The 20,578-nt window shown below is 37.3% G+C and overlaps 1 protein-coding gene across 3 annotated transcripts in view; it reads right to left on the bottom strand.

The window, feature by feature from the left end:
• Positions 1–528: 528 nt before the first annotated feature.
• Positions 529–20,578, bottom strand: part of CDADC1 (cytidine and dCMP deaminase domain containing 1) — a 39,159-nt gene continuing 19,109 nt past the window's right edge. For 2 of the 3 annotated variants that reach the window (XM_003764572.4, XM_023499645.2), the window contains exons 5-10: positions 17,466–18,044; positions 13,183–13,232; positions 9,163–9,332; positions 7,264–7,453; positions 3,919–3,979; positions 529–2,475 (exon numbers count right to left, since the gene is read on the bottom strand). In XM_003764572.4, the coding sequence (XP_003764620.2) occupies positions 2,396–2,475; positions 3,919–3,979; positions 7,264–7,453; positions 9,163–9,332; positions 13,183–13,232; positions 17,466–18,044 (1,130 nt within the window). In that variant the 3' untranslated portion in view covers positions 529–2,395. Of the gene's footprint in view, positions 2,476–3,446; positions 3,532–3,918; positions 3,980–7,263; positions 7,454–9,162; positions 9,333–13,182; positions 13,233–17,465; positions 18,045–20,578 lie in introns of all 3 variants that reach the window. The other variant, XM_012545274.3, reaches the window with a different exon arrangement.

Below are 20,578 nucleotides of genomic sequence, written 5' to 3'. Positions count from 1 at the left end.
CTACTAACATTCTATTTCTCAGTATGAAACAAAAAGCTAATAAAATATCCTGCATTCTCCAGTTTAAAAAAAGATATGAGAAAGAAAGTCTCCAGACCAAGGCAAAAGCTCCAGAAATGCTACAATGAAATTATGTACATAATCCAATTCAATATGGTAAAAAAAAAAAAAAAAAAAAATCCATGGAACCTGGATCTTTGGCATTGGGCTGAGATGGAGAAGAACAAGCAGGAAGAAATCCCTCAAGAATCATGTGAACTCATTTCAATCATTAATGACAAGAGATTTAATAAAATAAAGTAGAAATTTTCATTTCCTACTCTGTTGCAGAGGAAAAAACCTATCATCCAAGACTACTGGATAAATAAATTTCCACTGCTGCTAGTACACAAAGCTGCAGTTTTAATTTCAATTACGAATTAGAATTTAGCTTAGGTCAGTCTCATTCATTTTTATAAGTTTGCTTAAAGCTTCAATGTAATTAATTTACCAAATAATTTATTTCCAACAGCTTTTTTTTTTCCTGAATAAAACAACCTGCAACAAAGTACTATTGAACCTGAAAAACTACCAGATAGGGAAAGTAAAATATAAATGTTTTAAGCTATCATCTACATGTAACTACCTCCTTAAAATGCAAGCTAAACGTAATAATGGTGATAGCAAGCACCAGCAGGGACTTGTGTGCTATGGCTGTCTATCAGCCCTTTCTAATTTATGTCCTAAGGAAATCTCACTGAGAACTTTTAGCAGTTTATCTTAAGATTTTGCATCTGAACCACGCGGCCCTTTCGGAGTCAAGCAAAGCTGGCATACAAATACGTATTCACCCTATAAATACTGATGATAAATATTCTGCCGGAAAAGGCAATAACTATAAAATAACTCAAGTCCAGTCAGACAAAGATGCAAATGAAAAATATAGATTAAGCAAGTTTATATTACTTTTGTGTCGAATATATATCTTGCTCAGAAGAGAGCTTAGTTTTTGTTTCCCTTTTGAAAGGCTGTCTGGATAACCGGTGTAATATTTCATCTGTGTGTGCTGTTTCCTCCTCTATATCCTCTTTCTTCCCCATCCCTGTATTTAACTGAATATATTATCCCCAATCAAATAGCAGAGGTGAGCTGAAAATTGGGCAGGTAGAAGGGCAAGCCTTGAAAAGTCACATGCTACTATGAAAAGAAAGCAGAAATGGAAGCAAGATGAGTAACTTGGATAGCACAAGATGGCAAGCAGTCGTTCAGAATTGTAAGGCAGTGGATGCTCCCTCCTCACTCCTAGAAAAATACAAAAAAGGGACCCAGATTCTCCCACTATTATTCATATTTCAGCCAAAACTAAAGCTCAATTTTCTATCTCAAAGGGAATGTTCCAGGAGTCCTTAAGTAAATTAAAAATGAGGAAAAAAAAAAAGTTAAAAATGGAACTCAAAATCCAAGTAGTGTTCACTTCTCGGGCTGTTCTAGAAATCTCAATATCAACAAATGTTTGTTTGTTTTTTTCCCCAGTCTTCTTTTTTCACTCTAAAGCCATAAGATTCTCAACATCACTTATAAGGAACAAGAGAGAACAGAATAAGTAATTCTAAAGTGCTCATTAGAATTTACCACACTAAAATATTTTATTGTTAAAATTATCCTCAAATTTGAGGAATATTTTTGATTGAGTGTCCTTTTAAGAGATAATGTCAATGAACAAGAATGTTGTCATGGAATAATATTCTCTTCCTGCTGCCACCATAATTCAGTGATATTTCATTTGAGTCAATCTGACTTGTATTTTATCAAAGGATTTGGGATAATTAATGACCATTTTAGAAACTAACTTTCAAAATGGAGATCATGGTCTATCAGAAATTACCTTACTTTCTAAGAATCAATTAAAATGGAGTAGATGCTATTAATTAATAAAGCCTGGGCATAATCTGGCTTTTAGGTAGTGCTCTGACTCTCACAGGTCATGAGGTTGCCAGTTATTTCTTTATGGCAGTTAACTACACAACAATCTCATGGTCTGAATGAATACATTAAACTTTAAATGGATAGCTAACTCACTTCTAGGATCTGGCCCGGGATAACTAGCTGATCTAAACTCCATATCAACAGAAATCAGCCATCTAACAGTCTTATTCATTGATACCTCATTTAGTGTAATAAAAAAATCAAACCCAAAAAAACTACTGTACTCTAGAAAACACACAAGGAAATCTAAAATGAAAATATTCTCATTAACATTATTCACATCCCAGTAATAAATTAACTTCCTTAAAAATACTTGTCAATTATTCCCTAAACTCCATCCTTATTTGCAGAGGCTACAAGGATAACTTTTAAAAGTACAATAAAAATCCTCTTGGCCTCCTTTCTGATTCAGGCAGGATGTTCTTTTCTTTTAGTGGTTTCCAAGACATAACTTTTTGTTTTGGTGACGTTCTTCATCCATTAACTTAGAATCTGGTCTCAAGACACCATCTGAAGCACAGGAAGAAAGCTTCTTTAAACATAGTAACTGGATTAAAATAGTAACACTGGAAGACCAATTTTGAATGAAAATATAATTTAAGAAAAATTTTTGTTTAAAGTAGAAATTCTAGTAATCAGTTTGTATGGTGACAGGATGAAACTTGTTAAACAAACCCATGCTGAGCTTCCTAGATCTGGATTAACATTCAGACTTAATCTAAGGCCGATAGATCATGCATTAATCAGTGCAAAATGCCATTCATCTCAAGGAACCTAAATTAAACCTGAAACTTTCTGATTTATAGTTTCTATTTTAATTAAAACATATATTTGCCTAAAACTTTATAAATGCTAAAAGGCTAGAATTAAATTTTTAATTGTTTACTCATAATATAAAGCAGATTTTACTTAATTCCTCTCAAATATATTATTAATGGCAGGATGAATTTGATTTATAGTGTTACTAATTATTGAATAAATATCACTTTGTTGCAACATAAACTTGTGTTTAATTACATCAAGGGTTCTCAACCTTTTTGACAGTCTGGGGAATCCAATAGAGCCTCTCTCAGAATGATAGGTTTGAATTCCTAATTGAAGGAAATGCTTATTTTCAATTAAGAGTTTAGTGAAAGTAAAGACATAATTTTTCCCATCCAAGTATAGAGACATTCTGAAATCTTATCCATTGACCCCATGGGTTAAGAATCCTTGATTTAGAATTTGACCAACCATAAAGGCTTACATAACTCAAATATTTGTAGAATTATACAATAATAGAGGCTCTCAATTATGAGTTGGAAAGGGACTGTGGAGATGAATTAGTCCAACTCCCTCAAGTTAAATAAGTACAATAAGTTTGGATGAATTGACTGAAGTTACACAGGCATCAGAACTGGGATGTGAACTCAGGTTTTTAAACTCTTTTTAAAAAATTCATTTCCCACTACATTAGGATGTCTTCTTAAGCCCTGACGTACCTTTTGAATCCAAGATTAAATTAAGTTCAGTATAGCTAGTGTTAGTTGTACTGAATCGTATTTGAATTCTTTGAAAATTGGAAACCTAGGTATGAGACACAGAATAACTCTCAGTTAATCAGAATCTTTCTATCCCTCCCCCCATCATTCTGGATAATGAAATTCACTGTTTAACAATGCATATATTTGGTTTTATGAAGTAACTTTCTTATCTTCTATATTAGCTTAAAAAGCTGATTTTCTTGTTGGATACTTCTATATTTGTGTTTTAATTGATTTGACCTACAAGCATGGATTTGATTTATAAATTTGGGTCACATAATTGCACACATTAAATCAATTGCTTATATGGCAAATATCCACTTAGTAAAGGGAAAATATTCCTTGATATCCTTAAGATAAATTTGGTTCCTGAATCTATACATCATTGTATTTAATAACAAGTCACTTGCCAATACAACGCAATACTTACTCTCTACGGTTTCAGAGTCATCTAGTCCCAGAAAATGGGTTTCTGTTGGATTCAGTTGCCACTGTAAAAGGCCCAAGCATTTCATTTATTTTAAAAAAAATACAAAAGCACTACAAAATTCCATGCTTTTAAAACAATGAAAAGACAAGAAAAGGGAGACCAGTGCCCCCTCCCCCCCAAAGCACTTTCATTACATATCTGCATTACAGAATGCTGTGTTATTGTCCTTTCAAAACAACAAGAAGGGTTCCTGAGGTTCATCTAATAAATCTGCTCATTATGCAGGTAAGGAAGCAGACCTAGAGAAATGAAAGGACATGCCCAGAGGGAAAAAGGCTTTGAGTAATTTGTGGGCACAGGGGCTGTCCATCCTCGGGCCTGGCTTGAAAATCCCCTCCTGAAAGTCACAGAGCCAGACAAAGTCCCAAGTGGGAGCCAGTCTCCCTGAGCACAGAGGCAGGAACTTTAGCTGGCTGGCATCCTGGGCCCTGGGGCACAAGGCAAGACAGATTTCAGCGAAGGGCACAGGGGAGCACTCCTCCTGGGCTGAAGGGCAGGGGGAACAGGACTCCCAGGCCAAGGCCATTTACAATCTGTGCCCGGGGCCTGGGGCCACATGCTAAGGCCTCCCTCCCACATGAATATGGTAAAGCCTGGGCAGAGAAGTCCCTAAGGACACAGTGAGAGATTGCAGCCATGAGCTGGCACCTTCGGAAAACATTTACTGGGGGATTTTCCTTCACTAATTTCTCATTTTATATTAATTTAAAAAGCAGACAGACACTTTGTCTAATTTAATTTCAGAATCCACCTTACTTCCAGGGCTCTGCTGAGAAGGAAAGAGAACATTGTTAGAAGTGCCTATTGTACACTAGGAGCTTTTTTATAATTATTCTCTCTTTGATCCTCACAACAACCCTGAGAGGTTTTAGAGATGGGAAAACTGAGGCAGAGAGAGGCAAAGTGACTTGTCCAGAGAAAGTCACACAACTAGTGACTGTCTAAGGCTGGATTTAACTTCAGTTTTTGCTCATTCCAGGCCCAGCTCCCTGAGCCTTTTGGCACTGAGGGTTTCAGTTTTTAATGGGGGTATCCATGCCATTAGGTGGATGAAAATGTGGTTCTATGGGGGTCACTTAAAAGTAGGCTGGGAAATGACCAGCAGTTTACTATATAAAGCCAGTATTTAAGAAAGCACTTGTCACTCCTGTTGGGCAATATTCCAAAGCAGAACCAATTACCTCCCAATGATATGGTGAAAAAAATCAAAAGAAAAACCAATTCATTTTCATGTGTAAAAGCATTCAACCCCCATGCATCTTTGTGATAAGTTTATGCTGATTTGAATTCCAACAAGAAACCCTAGCATGACTACTGCAGGATGGGGGGCTCCTCAGCCCTGGCCAGAAAGGTCTCCCCGAGGCCTTGGAAAAGCAGATGGGAAGACAAGAGGGCAAGCCAGACACGCACATCCACAGACCCACAATGCTGATGGTCCGACACAAACCATCCAAAGGCACAAGATGGCACAGCAAGAGAGTGTGAGGAGATGGCCAACTGTGGCCACGGGGGAGCTGCACTCTGCCCAGCTGGCGATGTAATGACATCACACAGAACACCCTCGCCCAGGGAGCTGGCCACAGACTCTGCACACCAGCAGCGGCTGCCACGCTCATGCCCACGGACCTGGGGCATGACTCAGACAAAGGCCACTGGGCTGACCCAGGGGGTTGGGCATCTGGCCCAACCCCTGAAAGGCCCAGAAGCTGGGGCCAGACAAAGGATATGAACAGACAATTCTCAGACGAAGAAATTGAAACTATTTCTAGCCATATGAAAAGATGCTCCAAATCATTAATCAGAGAAATGCAAATTAAGACAACTCTGAGATACCACTACACACCTGTCAGATTGGATAGAATGACAGGGAAAGATAATGCGGAATGTTGGAGGGGATGTGGGAAAACAGGGACACTGATGCATTGTTGGTGGAATTGTGAACACATCCAACCATTCTGGAGAGCAATTTGGAACTGTGCTCAAAAAGTTATCAAACTGTGCATACCCTTTGACCCAGCAGTGCTATTACTGGGCTTATACCCCAAAGAGATACTAAAAAAGGGAAAGGGACCTGTATGTGCCAAAATGTTTGTGGCAGCCCTGTTTGTAGTGGCCAGAAGCTGGAAAATGAATGGATACCCATCAATTGGAGAATGGTTGGGTAAATTGTGGTATATGAATGTTATGGAATATTATTGTTCTGTAAGAAATGACCAGCAGGATGAATACAGAGAGGTTTGGAGAGACATGAACTGATGATGCTAAGTGAAATGAGCAGAACCAGGAGATCGTTATATACCTCAACAATGATACAGTAGGAGGATATATTCTGATGGAAGTGGATTTCTTCGACAAAGAGAAGATCTAACTCAGTTTCAATTGATCAAGGATGGACAGAAGCAGCTACACCCAAAGAAAGAACACTAGAAAATGAATGTAAACTGGTTGCCTTTTTGTTTTTCTTCCCGGATTATTTTTACCTTCTGAATCCAATTCTTCCTGTGCAACAAGAGAACTGTTCGGTTCTGCACACATATACTTTATCCAAGATCTATTTAACATGTATAGGACTGCTTGCCATCTTGGGAAGAGGGTGGAGGGAGAGAGGGGGAAAATTGGAACAGAAGTGAGTGCAAGAGATAATGTTGTAAAAAATTACCCTGGCATGGGTTCTGTCAATAAAAAGTTATAATAATTAAGAAAAAAAAAAAAAAGAAGAAGAAGCTGGGGCCAGAGTCTGTCTAGAGGAGGGGGCACAATGTGAATCTGGCTGGGCCGAGGACTCCCAAGCTCTGATTCTAGTGACGTGACCTGCATATTTATGATCATTATCGCTACAGGAACAAGCATTGTTTAGGCACTTTTTTCAGGGATTTGAGAAAGAAATAAGAGATGTTCCTGAAGTGATTAGGTTAGGATGAAAGAATAAAGGATTAAAAACAAGTCTGTGCATACATGAGAAAGAAATTTGCCTGAAGTAGAGAATCATCCTGAGCACTAATAAAGGGAGCGCAGCATTTCTAACCATGCTTTCCCTCTTCAGACCAAAGGTCCAATTGAGACCACATGGCAAGGGCACCACGTTTTGGGGGGAGGGGTGAAGTTCTGTCCGTACAGATGTCTGAAAGCTCAGTGTTCATAATCTGAGTGTCTGCATGAACTGAAGCAATCACCACAGTTTTCATAAAGGCTCAAACAAGTGGCAAGCCGTGCTCTGAACCTGCAGGGGATCTCCTAACCCCACAAAGGGAAGGAAGCTGTTGAAAAATGCTTTCATTTACTTACCGTAAATTTGCTAACACCCTCAAGTTCCTCAAACCTCATGTAAGAGATGTCTGCCTTCTTCTTTCCAACATCTACATCTCCTGCATAGATTTGTTTGATGCCTGCACCTTTAATTAAAGGCACACACTCATCACATGGGCACTTAGTCACAAAAATCATACTTCTTTCTTCTGGTTTTATTTCTTGACACCTGGAAGTAATGAGAAAAACTTAGGAAGATGTTAAACTACTCTTTTTAAGAAAACTTTAAATAATCTGAGAATAGACAGAAACAAATTTGCTTAAAACTATACCATAACAATTTTAAAATAGTGATTAAGCTTACTGCTGGTGAAAAAGTACATTTGACTTAAGCATTCACAAAAATTAGTTAAGATTTTAAAATATTGCAAGATTTGGTACAAAGACTAATTACACGAAATAAAAAATGGCAGATGTAAAAAAAATGAAAATAGTGAATTATAAGCACAATGGAATTACTTTTTATATAATATAGCTTTGGGAGTTCAATCCAATTCCAACATTTATTTAGAATCTATATTATGTGTAAAGAGCACTATGCCGAGTTTTATATTAGATAAATTTCATTTATGTCTTCATGGAGTTCACAAAGTTTATAACCTAAGAGAAAGGACTCTTACCCTCTTAAAAAGCTAAGCATCTTTTATCATGCTCTTTATATTTATGTTTTGAGCTGTATTTATTGTAATCTTATTCTACCATATTGCCCTTGTCCTAACAATTTACTTTACAAAAACTAAATATGACAAAACAACTCCCCCACAAATACAGCAAATGTCACAGTAATGAAGTGTAAGAAAAGAACAGATTTCATGGGCTAAGTTCTTGCAAATTTTCACAAGCAAACTCTAGGTTAGGAAGAACTCCTTTAAGAACACTAAAAGGAAGCCATTTACACTCTTTTTTTCACTCACAAGTTTCAATGAAGATGATGAGGATTTTATTTCCAAATCCTTTGTTTTAAGCTACCAATGATGAAATGGTTGAAAAGAATCTTATCAAGTATTACACCAGTTAATGGTGTTAATATCATCATACCAGAGTGCAGTATGTTTGTCAGTCCGTCAGTAAATAAGCAATTATTAAACACCTACTATGTGCCAAGCACTATGTTAAGGCACTGGAAATACAAAGAAAAACAAATGACAGTCCCTGCCCTTGAGTTCACCATCGAGCAAGGACATATACATGGCTTTTTGAACAAGACAGTAAAATACAAGATAAGCAGGTCAAATCTCTAAAGCAATGTATTCTGGGCTGCCTGAGGACCAGCCTTAACACATCTGGAAAAACAGAATCAACAGGCAGTGAAACCCTTAGCCAAAGCCACTGGTGGAGACCAAATACTAAGCTGTAGGGTTTGTGATCTGCATTGGTGGAAAGTACCCACAATGAAGAGGAAGGATCCTTGAAGTACTAAATAAAAGCTATATGATTTTTTTAATGACGTTCTAAAGATATAGGAAGCAAAGGAGACCTAATATTTATAGGCAGTATATAGAGAGCAAGACCAAAAAGCAAAACTTTAAGTAATTCCAGGGTAGAGGGAAAGAGAAGGAACAAGTATTAATTTGGGTGAGGGAGGAAAGGAGAGATGGGAGACAGGGAAATGGAGAGATATGGTTCAGCTTCATCATATTTAGCAATGCCAGGGGAAAAAAGTCAGACAAGTTCTAGAAATGTCTTAGCCAAGGGGCCCAAGATGCATGCCATTCATGAACAGCCAAGTTTAGCAAAAACAATCTTAATTTTTCTGAAATGATTGTCCAGTATTTGAAAAATAAAAGCTATTCAAAAACGTCTGAAAGCAAGCCACCCTCTGCACCAAACTCCCACTCTTATTAAGAAATATACCCACATGCAAAAACATTCCCATACCTAAATGTCAAGGCATTCTGTTCAGCATGGATAATGTATCTGAACTTTCTTATCTCTCGATCTTTCTGTTTGTCATCCATGTGTGGGAAGTCAGCATATTCAGATCCAACAGGAAAGGCATTATAACCACATCCAATGAAATACATAGCCCCTGTTCCATCACAGGTTTTCTGCAAACAACCAATATGTTTAATTTTAAACTCATCAAGATGTTTTAAAAATAATTCATCATGCATATATATCACACTCCCCAAAGTCATCATGCTGCTTTGTACCAGTATAGGTATGCATATTTTTAATGTAGTCTGGTCAAAGTTATGTTCCAAGGGGAAAAATATCACGACCAAATAATCTTATATGGTTTGTGAATTTTATCTTCATTATGTTATCTCTGGGACTATTCCCTAATTGTCTGAGATGTATTTTTGTGTGTATGATGTGTATTTAATACACATTAAGATGTATAATAAGATTTATTTTTAGCATTGTTTATCTAAATAGATTTATAAACTTCTGAAAATCATAAACCATTATGCTTTTTGGTTATCCCTGTTATGCAGTAATGTTTGGGATAAAAAGAAGTAACTTGATAAATGTCTATTGAATAATGTGCTGCAAGAGATATTTTGTGCTATCAGTGTGTTAAGAAGTTAACAAGTCACTTGAACAAAAGGTCCTGCCATGAGATGTGGAAAGAGGAATGGTCGCAAAATACAATTTCTAACAGTAAGCACCACTTTAATTTGGAGACGTTGGCCTTTATTAATGAAGAAAATGGGCCACATGGATGGGTGTTATTTACAGAGCACCAACTATATTTGAAAAGACTTTCTTTTCCATCCATTTGGTGTTCTAGGAGTCACAATCTGAAATCATCTATTAGTTGTTAAAGTTGGTACTTATTACTAGCTTATAATTAGGTTTAGAAATAAGCTACTATCTTCACAAACTAAAACGTAGAGACATCAATGGTACCCTATCAAAAGACTCATTATGTAAAAATTCCACCAACTGCCATTCGTTCAGTAGTCATCTACTAAAGGCCCATTTGAGAGGAAGGCTCCGTGCCAGACTCCTACTTCAGATAAGATGGGCAGGCAGATGGTGCAGTGGATGGAGTACTGGGCCATCAGGCCTCAGATACCTCCCAGCTGAGAGGCCCTAGGCAAGCCAGTGGGAGGAGGGAACAGTAAGGTGCCCCAGGATCTCTGCCAAGAAAACCCCTGGACCCCCACAGCCACCTGGGAGCGAGGTGCCATTATCATCCCCATCTTACACCTGAGCTAGGCAAACAGAGGCTAGGGTCCTTGCCCAGCTCACTAGCTTCAGACATGACCTTGGGCCCGGACCTCCCATCACCTGCCTCTAGATTCTCGCTGCATTAGAGAAGCACAAAATAAGCTACTAGAGATCAAAAAGAGGAAATTAATAGTTGTATATATATATTCCTAGTATCAGTAATCTTTGGGTCAAGCTTTAAAAATGTCATTGGTAAAAGGGGAGACGACCCCCCCAGACCCGAGCAAGAGCAGGAGCCAAGTCCTGGAGCAACGAAGAACAGGTTCCGGTCAGGGGCTAAGACCTCCCATTCCATGAGGCCTTGAATGGCAGGGGAAGGAGTCTTTCCCCAAGAGACAACAGGAGCCACTAAAGGATTCTGAAGAGAGGAGTTTCTGCTACAAGTATGAGAGGTGAACTGGAGCGGGAACAGACTGGCCGAAGAAAAGCGAGGTGCCCCCAGGGTGCAGAGTTAGAGGGAAGGGGCAGGAGCAGAGAGTGGGCAAGGCGTGTGGCAGCAGACAGAAGAAAGAGCGACGCCAACTTACTTCAGGAAGCACTTAAAAGTCAGTGCAGTATGGTACAGGACCTGATCTGTTGGGGACACCCACGACCAAAATGAAGAAAATTGTGCCATTGAGAAACGTGCAAAAGGATGTGAAAACGTGCAAAAGGATGTGACGTGATACAAAAATGAAAGAGAATTTGATAAAGCAGAGACAGCTAATCACAAGAAATCCACGACTCTTAAGGGTCAAAGACACAGAGGGGACAGGCTCTAGACAAGAGGTACAGTCTTTGCAGAAGTACGGAGGCCAGAGACGGCATGATCTGCTTGGAAAACACTGAGGCGGCCAGTTTAGCAGAAATGTTGCATTTGTATCTCTGGAACAGGCGGCAGTCCTCCATTTTTGGAAATGAGGGAGTTGGGGCCTAAATCTTAGTGTTGTCCCTCTCACTTCCATGCCCTTGCCTGGGCTCCTCATTCCTCCATGGCACTTCCTTTCCTCCTCCTCCCTACCTCTTAGAAAGAGTTTCACTCAATGTGTACGACACTTTCTTTGTGAAAGCTTCTGAACCCCTCGCTTGTTTTCTCCTCTTCAAATTATCATGCACTGTAAACACTTATATGTACGTCACAACCCTGGTAAAAGGCAAGTTCTTGAGGTGACAGGTTTTAGTATCCCCAATGCCTTGTCTTCTACCTGGCACAAAGTAAAATATTCAACGTCGGGTGGATCAGTAATTGGAGTCTAAGTAATCTACTCTACATGTAACAAGGAGAGTGACAGACTTCAAAACATATAGAAAAAGTCAGGAATAATCATTAGGGAGAATGAAATAGTGAGTTAATGAGAGTTGAATACAAATGAGAATTGACCAACAAGGGCATCTGACATACATTACTAACACTTCATTTATGTAATGATTACTTACCTGGAAATTTCAATTCTACAGAACACGTTTTACAGCCCAGAAAGGCAAAAAAGGTCTTCTGAAACACCAAGATAAATGGGACCAAGGCCCAGCCCAGAAGTCCACACCTCAAGCCCTGATATACTGTGTGTATATGGGGGATGATTATCATGAACAAATCCTGAGCTTTTTAAGTCCCAAAGACTTTTATTTTGGCTGTTGTTCCTAGAAATAGCTTTTCTAAAGCAGATCATACTCAGAATGTATTTGATATTACTGAAGTACAAAATTAAATATTTTTAAAAACATATGAAGTGGATTGTGTATCCATTTCTTAAATGGCATATTTTGATTCTTTTTTGATGATACATCATCATCATTATGGGTATCAGATAGTGTTGTGATAATTACTGCCCTCCTAATCTAGGCCCAATTCTCTTTCGGGTGATTATCTCCTTTCTTAGCTCAAAAGAGTCTGGAAGGGAGTGCTAGTTAACAAAGGGAAAGAAAAAAAGCAATAAGTTTTCTCAAAAAGCAAAACAGCCTAAGACCACTGGTGTAGGGAAATTAAGTCCTCCACATGTCAAAAGTTCCTTAAGGAATCATCATATGACAATCATCACAGCACAATATACTATCTGATGCCCAGAATAATGATATATCATCAAGAGTGAGTCAAAATATGCCATATAAGAAAAAAATACACAATCCACTTCATATGTTAAAAAAATTTTTTTTTAATCTTGCACTTCTACAAGAGCAAATAAATACATTGAGTATAATCTGCTTTAGAAAAGATATTTCTAGGAACAACGGTCAAAATAAAAGTTTTTAGGACTTAAAAACCTAAGTATTAGTTCATGATAGCCATCCCCAATGATGCTAAGATATTACTCTAAAAGGTCGGTCAATGATTTCCTTGCTAAGATGACAAAGACCAGAAGCAAACAAACCTATCTCATAGAACTGAAAACTCAATTAAATTCAATAAACATTTATTAGGTTCCTTTCCTTTTGTGGAGGATGCTACACTAGATGACAAAGATAGAATGTGAAATAGGGCTTTGACTCTTAATTATATCAACTATAATATATAGCAAGGCCCAGGCTGCTGCTAAACCAGTAATCCTAGTGCAGTTCAGCATTATATGAGACAATACTGATGTGAGATTGAGACAAATTTGTTCAGGGATATAAATGTTCAGTCCTACTTACTTATCCTATCCTAAAAATTGTAAACTACCAAAATTTCAACTCAGTTCAAGCTCAATAAAAATTCAGAAGAGTAAGTAGAAATAGAATTGCTAAGAGTTCTTTCATACTTACAGATTTCCCTTCTGCCCAAATCACAGCTCCAACTCCTGTTTTGTGATCCTCTGAATTAACCAAACAAACAAACAAACAAACAAACTTAAAATTTAAGAAATTTAAGCCACCAAGTGTTTGGAGGAAAAAGTGCTTTCTTATAAGAAAAACTTTAAAAATCTTAATACAGCTCATACTTACATAGTGCTTTAAGTAAGCAGGACAAGAGTTATTCCTACTTTACAGATCAGAAAATACTGAGAAATATTAAATTACTTTCCCATCCTCACATAGCCAAGAAACATCAGATTTATAGACTTTTTACAAAGCTTTTTTTTTTTTTATTTCAATGGAGGAACAAGGCAGAAATATTTTTAATTGAACTAAAATATTATTAAAAGGCAAATCCAAAGACAGTATTGAGCAAAAGGTCTTCTAAGTCCAGAACGTTTCCAAAAATGTTCCACCAAGTAGTTTTAAAATGATTGTACATGTATTACTTATATCAGATTGCCTACTGTTTTGGAGAGGGGAGAAATAAGGGAGGGTGTGAGAAAAAAAACAAAAAAAACAACCTAACTCGAAATCTTATAAAAATGAATGCTGAAAACTATCTTTACATGTAATTAGAAAAGTAAAATACCATTGAATTAAAAACAAAACAACAAAAATGCTCCACTGTTGCTTTGATGACAACAGGTCTCTTTATTGTTCCCAGAAAGGTATTGGAAGGCTTCCAGTATAGAAAGTCAGGTACTTCATACCAGAGCTTGGCTAGGAAGGCTGAGCTGACCATAGATGCCAATTTTGGGACTCATGCCCTGTTGCTGCCAGGGTGAATCTGCAGCTCAGCCAGAGAATGGGAAGGAAACTAGATCTGGGGAATGAGTCTACTTTCAGTCCCACTCTGCCGCATAGTCAACCTGGAGCCTTAATTTGCTCAGCTTTAAAATGAGGGCCCATTCACTCACAGGATTGTTGTGAGGAAATCTTAAAGGCAGCGAGGTGGAGCAGTGGAAAGTGCACCAAGCCTGTAGTCAAGAAGACCTGAATTCAAATCTGGCTTCAGATACATCCTAGCTGTGTGATCCCAAGCAAGTTACTTAATCCTGTTTGCCTCAGTTTCCTCATCTGTAAAATGAGCTGGAGAAGGGAATGACAAAGCACTCCGATATCTCTGTCAGGAACATCTCAAATGGGATCATGAAAGGTCAGACCACTAAAATGACCGAACAATAATCCATAACTGTGTTATTGCTATGAACTATTTAGATGAATGAGATCAGCTCATAGGGACAGCTGGCAGACCATTTCATAGCACAATCAGGGCTAAGTCAAACTTTTCAAATCTTCCTCTAAACTAGAATGTCATAATGGAAATCTTTCCCCACAAAGTGAGAGGTGAAGGATTAAATAACACAAAAATTTCTAAAATAATGGGTTTAAGATTTATATTACTCAGAAATATTCAGATCTCCATATCATTCTAGTCACTGAAAAGACATACAAATTGCAGAATAGTCTTGTGGGAAAAGTACAAGCATTAGAGAAATAAATACATTTAAAAAGTTAAAAACAGTTGCTATGAGGTTTGTAAAAAAGATTTTATTTAAAAACACATTTTGCTCCTTCCCTGCCTTTCTCAGTTTACCTCAAGAAGGAACAAAAAATTCAACCTGTGACCCCATGTTCATTTCTGAAGCAAGTGACAGAAGTCATAAACATAAAATATAATAAAGTTGAAATCTGTTCTGAGAAAAATTGTACTGTGTAAAATAAATAAATATTGTACTGTGCACAATAAATGAAAATCTGAAATAAAAAAAAAATAATTCAGAAAAAAATAAGTTTTATGCCTCCATGGCAAGGTTAATTATGTTATTAAAAACAAAACAAAACAAAAAACACTTTATATTTATGTCAGACATTAGTATAAGAGTATTAATGAAACTAAAAGCTTGAAAAACATAGGGCCATTCGAAAATTTCCACAGCTATGCAACCCAACCTGAGGCCTTTTTCAGTAGAATGCAGGATTCCTGACTCCCAGGTGCATTAAATAAACAATATGATGAAAGATCTATTTCTTCAGTATAAACACAAAAAAATCCTCATGTCATTGATATTTAACCATGGGAATAGTTGTTAAAAGAATTAATTCTTTCTAGATCTAAAAGAAAAAAAATTACTCCAAGGGTTGAGATAATTTATATATCCATCCCATAGCACACAAAGCCAATTATCAATGCATAGTGTGGAAAAAAATCTCCCCAATACTTTTGTCAAAATAAAATTTTCTGCTTAGATTAAGGAAATTTAGGATAGCAGGACTGTCATCTGACATTTGTGTCTTTTCTTTTCAAAGCAACTGTCAACTTGCATTTTACTTTTGCTCTGAAATTCCTTGTGAGTAGATGCATATTTCATCATCTCTCTACACTGGCTAGCTAGCACTTGTGTGGAGCTCTTTGGTTTGTAAAATATCTCACAAAACTATCTTATTTTAGCCTCCAGAGGACCTTGTATTGCAGGTGGTATTACTCCACTGCATAGGGAGGCCGGCTGTGGGACATGCCCACCATCCGACAGCTGGTCTGTGTTTGGGACTAGATGGGAAACTTTCCAGGTCCAGAGCTCGGTGCACTACGGTGCCACCTACCTGTTACAGACCAACAAAATGGGTATGGAAAAACTGACTAGAACTCGGCTCTAGACTTCCAGCTTAGTATCTTTTATAATTTCAGCTTTATCACAGGCACAAAATATTGAGTTATTTATAACCAAGATTTCCCAAACACGATCATATGGACACATGGTCAACTGGGCTTAAGCAAACACTGTCATTATGGATTTTTCATTTGGGGATCAACCCCTTAAATTTTAATCTGATGACTGTCAGAAAGAATAAGAAAAATGTTTGTCAGTTCTGGTTAAGAAGAGAATGAATTACAAAAATCTTACAGTTTTTAATAGGTATAGGGTCTAGACCTGTGATTTCATCAACATAGGGAATTCCCAAAGTAAAGAAACTATTAATGCCTATCTGTACCTTCTCTGCAAAGTAAATGCAGAAAAAAATTCTCATTTAAATAAAGTTTTGGTTCTGTTTTGGAAGCCTCAAAGCTATGGAAAAAAATGTGTAAATATACTTTCAACTAATTCTAAAATTTTATTGAAACTCTTTTCTCAATGGACAACAGCTAATTCCAAATTTATAACAATTGAAAATTCTAAGGTTTGTCCCAATAAAATTCTCAAACACAGACTCACAGAGGCTAGAAATAACCTTAAAGATTGCAGTCCAACCCCTTTTTATTCAGACTGTTTCTCTTAAGATCACAGAATATTTGCAGGAACATTTTTATAGTCTCTGGTTGTGGTTTCAAACAATTCATCTTACAGGTTTCTGACATTAAAAACAGTACACAAAAAAGCACCTTGGACTTAATCTTAATTTATGGTACAAATAAACTAACAGCTTATCAAACCAATAATTTCTAATAAAAAAAAAAACAACAGATCACATTTGCTTTAAAAATGAGATAATTTCTGCCTGAATAACATGAGGCAAAAAAACCCAAAGAAAATAAAACACATTCTGTTTCCACTTTCTCTAGTCAAAATTGGGATAAATTATATTATCTGAATCATTTGCAATCAATTCAAAATGAACTTGTCATGAAATTATTTTTGTATCTACTAATTAGAATGATAGCCAACTAATTAGATAAAGGGAAATCTATCTAGATCATAGTCACCTTTCAATGATCAAAGGGCAAGGGTAGAGAGGGAAAGTAACAGCAATGGATGCTTAAATAAATTTAATACAAGCTCTTATCCTACCCGATTCTCAGTTTTCTCACCTATAAATGACAGGGGTTGGACTAGATATTCAAGGTCCCTTCCAGCTCTAGATCCATGATCCTCCCCTAATGGAACTTTTTTCCATAGCTGCTAAAGCACCAAAACTGATTATTGAATCGTACCTTCTCTCTTCTGCCTGCCCTCTGGCAGGGGAGCTAATAAGCAGTGAGAAGGGTCAAAGGCAGGCAAAAGAAAGAATCCCCTTGATCATCATACTAAGTAATTATAACTTCACTACACATAAGGCAGATGAATCACAGGGAATCATAATACTAATTCTAATACTACTATTGCCTAGCCAACTGTCCCACTCATCAAGTGGCATATTATGAGTATTTAAAAGCAAATGGAATGCTAACATTAATTAGCTGAACTGCAGTGATGTTTCTGTTACAAATATACTACCAGCAAGCCCCAATTTACAAACTAAGAGCAACTCACCGGTCCGGTAGGCCAATAACCTGGCCTGTACCATGCAGTGCCTTGCAATTTCTTGTGGTAAGCTTTGATTGTGAATTTCATTAATCTGCTCTGGATTGCTACAATAAAATCCGAAGTGTTTAAAGTTGGGCACACTGGAAGCTACTGTGGCCAAAAGTAGAATAAGGTCTTTCATGTTTTGCCTTAGATTGCTAAAATATGGATTTTCACACAGGTTCTCCAAGCCTATAGTCATCAATATTTGCTTATGCATTTCTTCATTTGAAACCAGAAATAACATTTCATATTCCTTTATTCTTTCTTGTTTACATTCAAAATAAAAGTCAGAGTTAAAGCCAGGCTGTGTTTTTGCAATTCTTTGAATAAAATCACATTTGTAGGAGGTTTCCTCTACAAACTGCACCATATAACACACCAAAGGTTGAAGCAAGACACACACATGGGCCCGACTGTTTGACTTCAATCTTTCCACTGCTTTGGCATCTAGTTTTGCATCTCCAGTACTCAGTGGATTGGAAGCTTCAGTAAGCAAGCTTATTTCTGGATCGGCAGGCCAGTAGGAGATTCGGTTCACTCCAGCTGGAACACAAGATGTAAAAGATCTAAAACTTCTTGAACATATCAGAATATCATCTGAAAGATCCTGATGCCTGGGATTTATGTGTTAAACCCCCCATCAGGCAGAAAAATTGAGATACTTGGAGACAAGGGAGGTCCACCAGAGATCTGCCTCTATGCTACTAGAAGTATTGGTTATCAAAGCATGATCCCAGGACTATTGATGGGATGAGAGAGTGCTTTGAAGTCCATGAATTGTAGCTTTATCTAAACTTGAGTTTCTGTCATAGTTTACAAGATATTTAATAAAACCCTTATTATCTCATTTAAATTCTCATGACCAATAATGTCTTCTAATCTTGGATGGGGAAAGAATCCTATTGCTAAGTAAATATGGGTGGGATCAATAATCTCCAAGGTATTTTCCTCCAACAAAGTAGTTCATTCATTCAAACATTTATTAAACACTGTGTGCAGAAAATTCAATAGGAGGATAGGCGGATGGGGAAGACAAAGTTTAGGAGAATTAGGTCATAGATACAGTGTTGAAAGAGATGATAGTGCCTGACCTTATGGAGGTTAAAGGCTACAAGAATCAAAATCTTTGCTAAGTGGCAATGTTCTAGCTGTGAAGGCTTTTTCTTATTCTTGACTTCTTGGGAGTGCAAAGGAATTAGGATGGCTTCTACAAAGCCAAATAAGGGGAGTCATTTCTTTGTCTTTTATAGTAACAACCTCCTTCCTTCTGGATTGGAGAAAGTGCTCACAATGTATTCTCAAATCAGCTTTGCTGGCAAAGCCTTTAAATTAGTACTATGGTTGATGAAAATCGATATGCATATGTCTTTTGTTTGTTCAAGATAAAGAAGGAAAAATCCTTATATAAAAGGCTCGTATCAGTGCCATGTACTGCTTTTACTTCATTATCTTACCAATAGTTAAAAACAGGGAAGCATAATAAAACCAGTAGAAATCCAATTCATTATTAAAGGACTTGACCATCTGAGAGGATCAAATCATATCTTGCCAACAGATAGAGTAAACATGATTATATATATTATGTAATGAGCCAAATTATATATAGATTTCCCCCCCCAACATCATTCTTTAAAAGTTTTACTGAGGAACCCCTTCCAGCTTCTTCCATTTCATTATCTCACCAAATTCAAATACTTCTTAATTGAAGGAAAATGGAGCCTACCTTTATTTTCCTCTCCACTTAAAACCATTTTAAATTCCTAATTTCTAATAAAATAACCCTAATTCTTAAGTCTAAGATTTGCTGTCACTATGTTCTCCTGTTAGAAACAAACTGTTCATCAGTTTATGTAACATAGTTGGGACTACATATAAATATTTATGGAGCTCAAGAATGGAATGGTCACATGTAACTTTGAGATGAAAAACAAAACAAGGTGAAAGAAAACCAGAAGAAATTAAGATGTAAAGGAACGAAGAGAGAAGGCACTAGATACAGAAAAAGAAACTCTTTCTAGGTACCAATGGTATCAAACTCCCCTGTTCATATCTCTAAGAAACACTACAAGTACTTCTAACTTTTGAGTAGCAAATATGCTGGCATTTGAAATTAACCAATTACAGAAATTCATAGCCATGTAATGAGGAAAAAACAGTAGGGCAAAATTAAATGACAATAGCAACTATGGCTGAAAGCATATCTAGCACTCTCTAGCACTCTTCATCTATAACCTACTGCTTCTCTAAGAAGGAGTTAATTCATCCTTTAATTTTGCCCTCCATTCCTAATCTATTATTTCAGTGTCCTAAAGTGTTCCTTTGTAAAATCTCTATATCCATATCTTACTTTCTATTACATTATCATGCTATTCCAGGCACTTATCTCCATCAGCCCCTAGCCTTACCTTATCTCCTAACCATTCCATCAAATCAATCTTTCTTAAAAACATTGCTCTCATCATGCCTTATCCCTGCTCAAAAACTTTTAATGGCTCCAATTACCACCAGTACGAATTCCTCTCCCCTCCAAGAGGTGGACCACAAGTAATAAATCCATTACAGAAATTAACCATGTAGATGGAGAGGCATTAGCTGTCACCTTGTCAGAGCTGGAACTCATAACAAAGAGCATAAAGATGTCCTAAGATGCCAAAATAGGATACAAGACCCTGTGAGAGAAGATTCCCAGGGAACATGGCTCTGTGGGGGATGGAAGCAGAAGAGCACAGTCAGGCCACAGGCCAAAGAGGAGCTAATCCAGGACGTAAGGAGTGGAGAGTGCCAAGGCTACACCATCTGGTAGTTTGGATTACTTCATTATTCTTCTTAACCAGATACTAAACTTGTTTTTACCAGCTCAAAGTATTGTCAGCACTCTCAAAATTGCATTGTTCTGGTCAAGCTGCCCTAGCACAGCTCGGTACTTTGTCTACCTTCTCTGACAGCATTTTCAGCAGGAAAGGATTATCATAGCTTCCTCCCTAGTAGAAATACATTTCAAAGTCTCAAAGAGGAAGCCCCTGTCAATGGCTTTTTACCACATACTCCTCCACCTTGGAAATGCCCCGATCATTGGT

The sequence above is a fragment of the Sarcophilus harrisii genome, chromosome 3 (genome assembly GCF_902635505.1).
Source record: "Sarcophilus harrisii chromosome 3, mSarHar1.11, whole genome shotgun sequence".
Lineage (NCBI taxonomy): Eukaryota > Metazoa > Chordata > Mammalia > Dasyuromorphia > Dasyuridae > Sarcophilus > Sarcophilus harrisii.
This window is presented reverse-complemented; position numbering and strand designations above follow the sequence as displayed.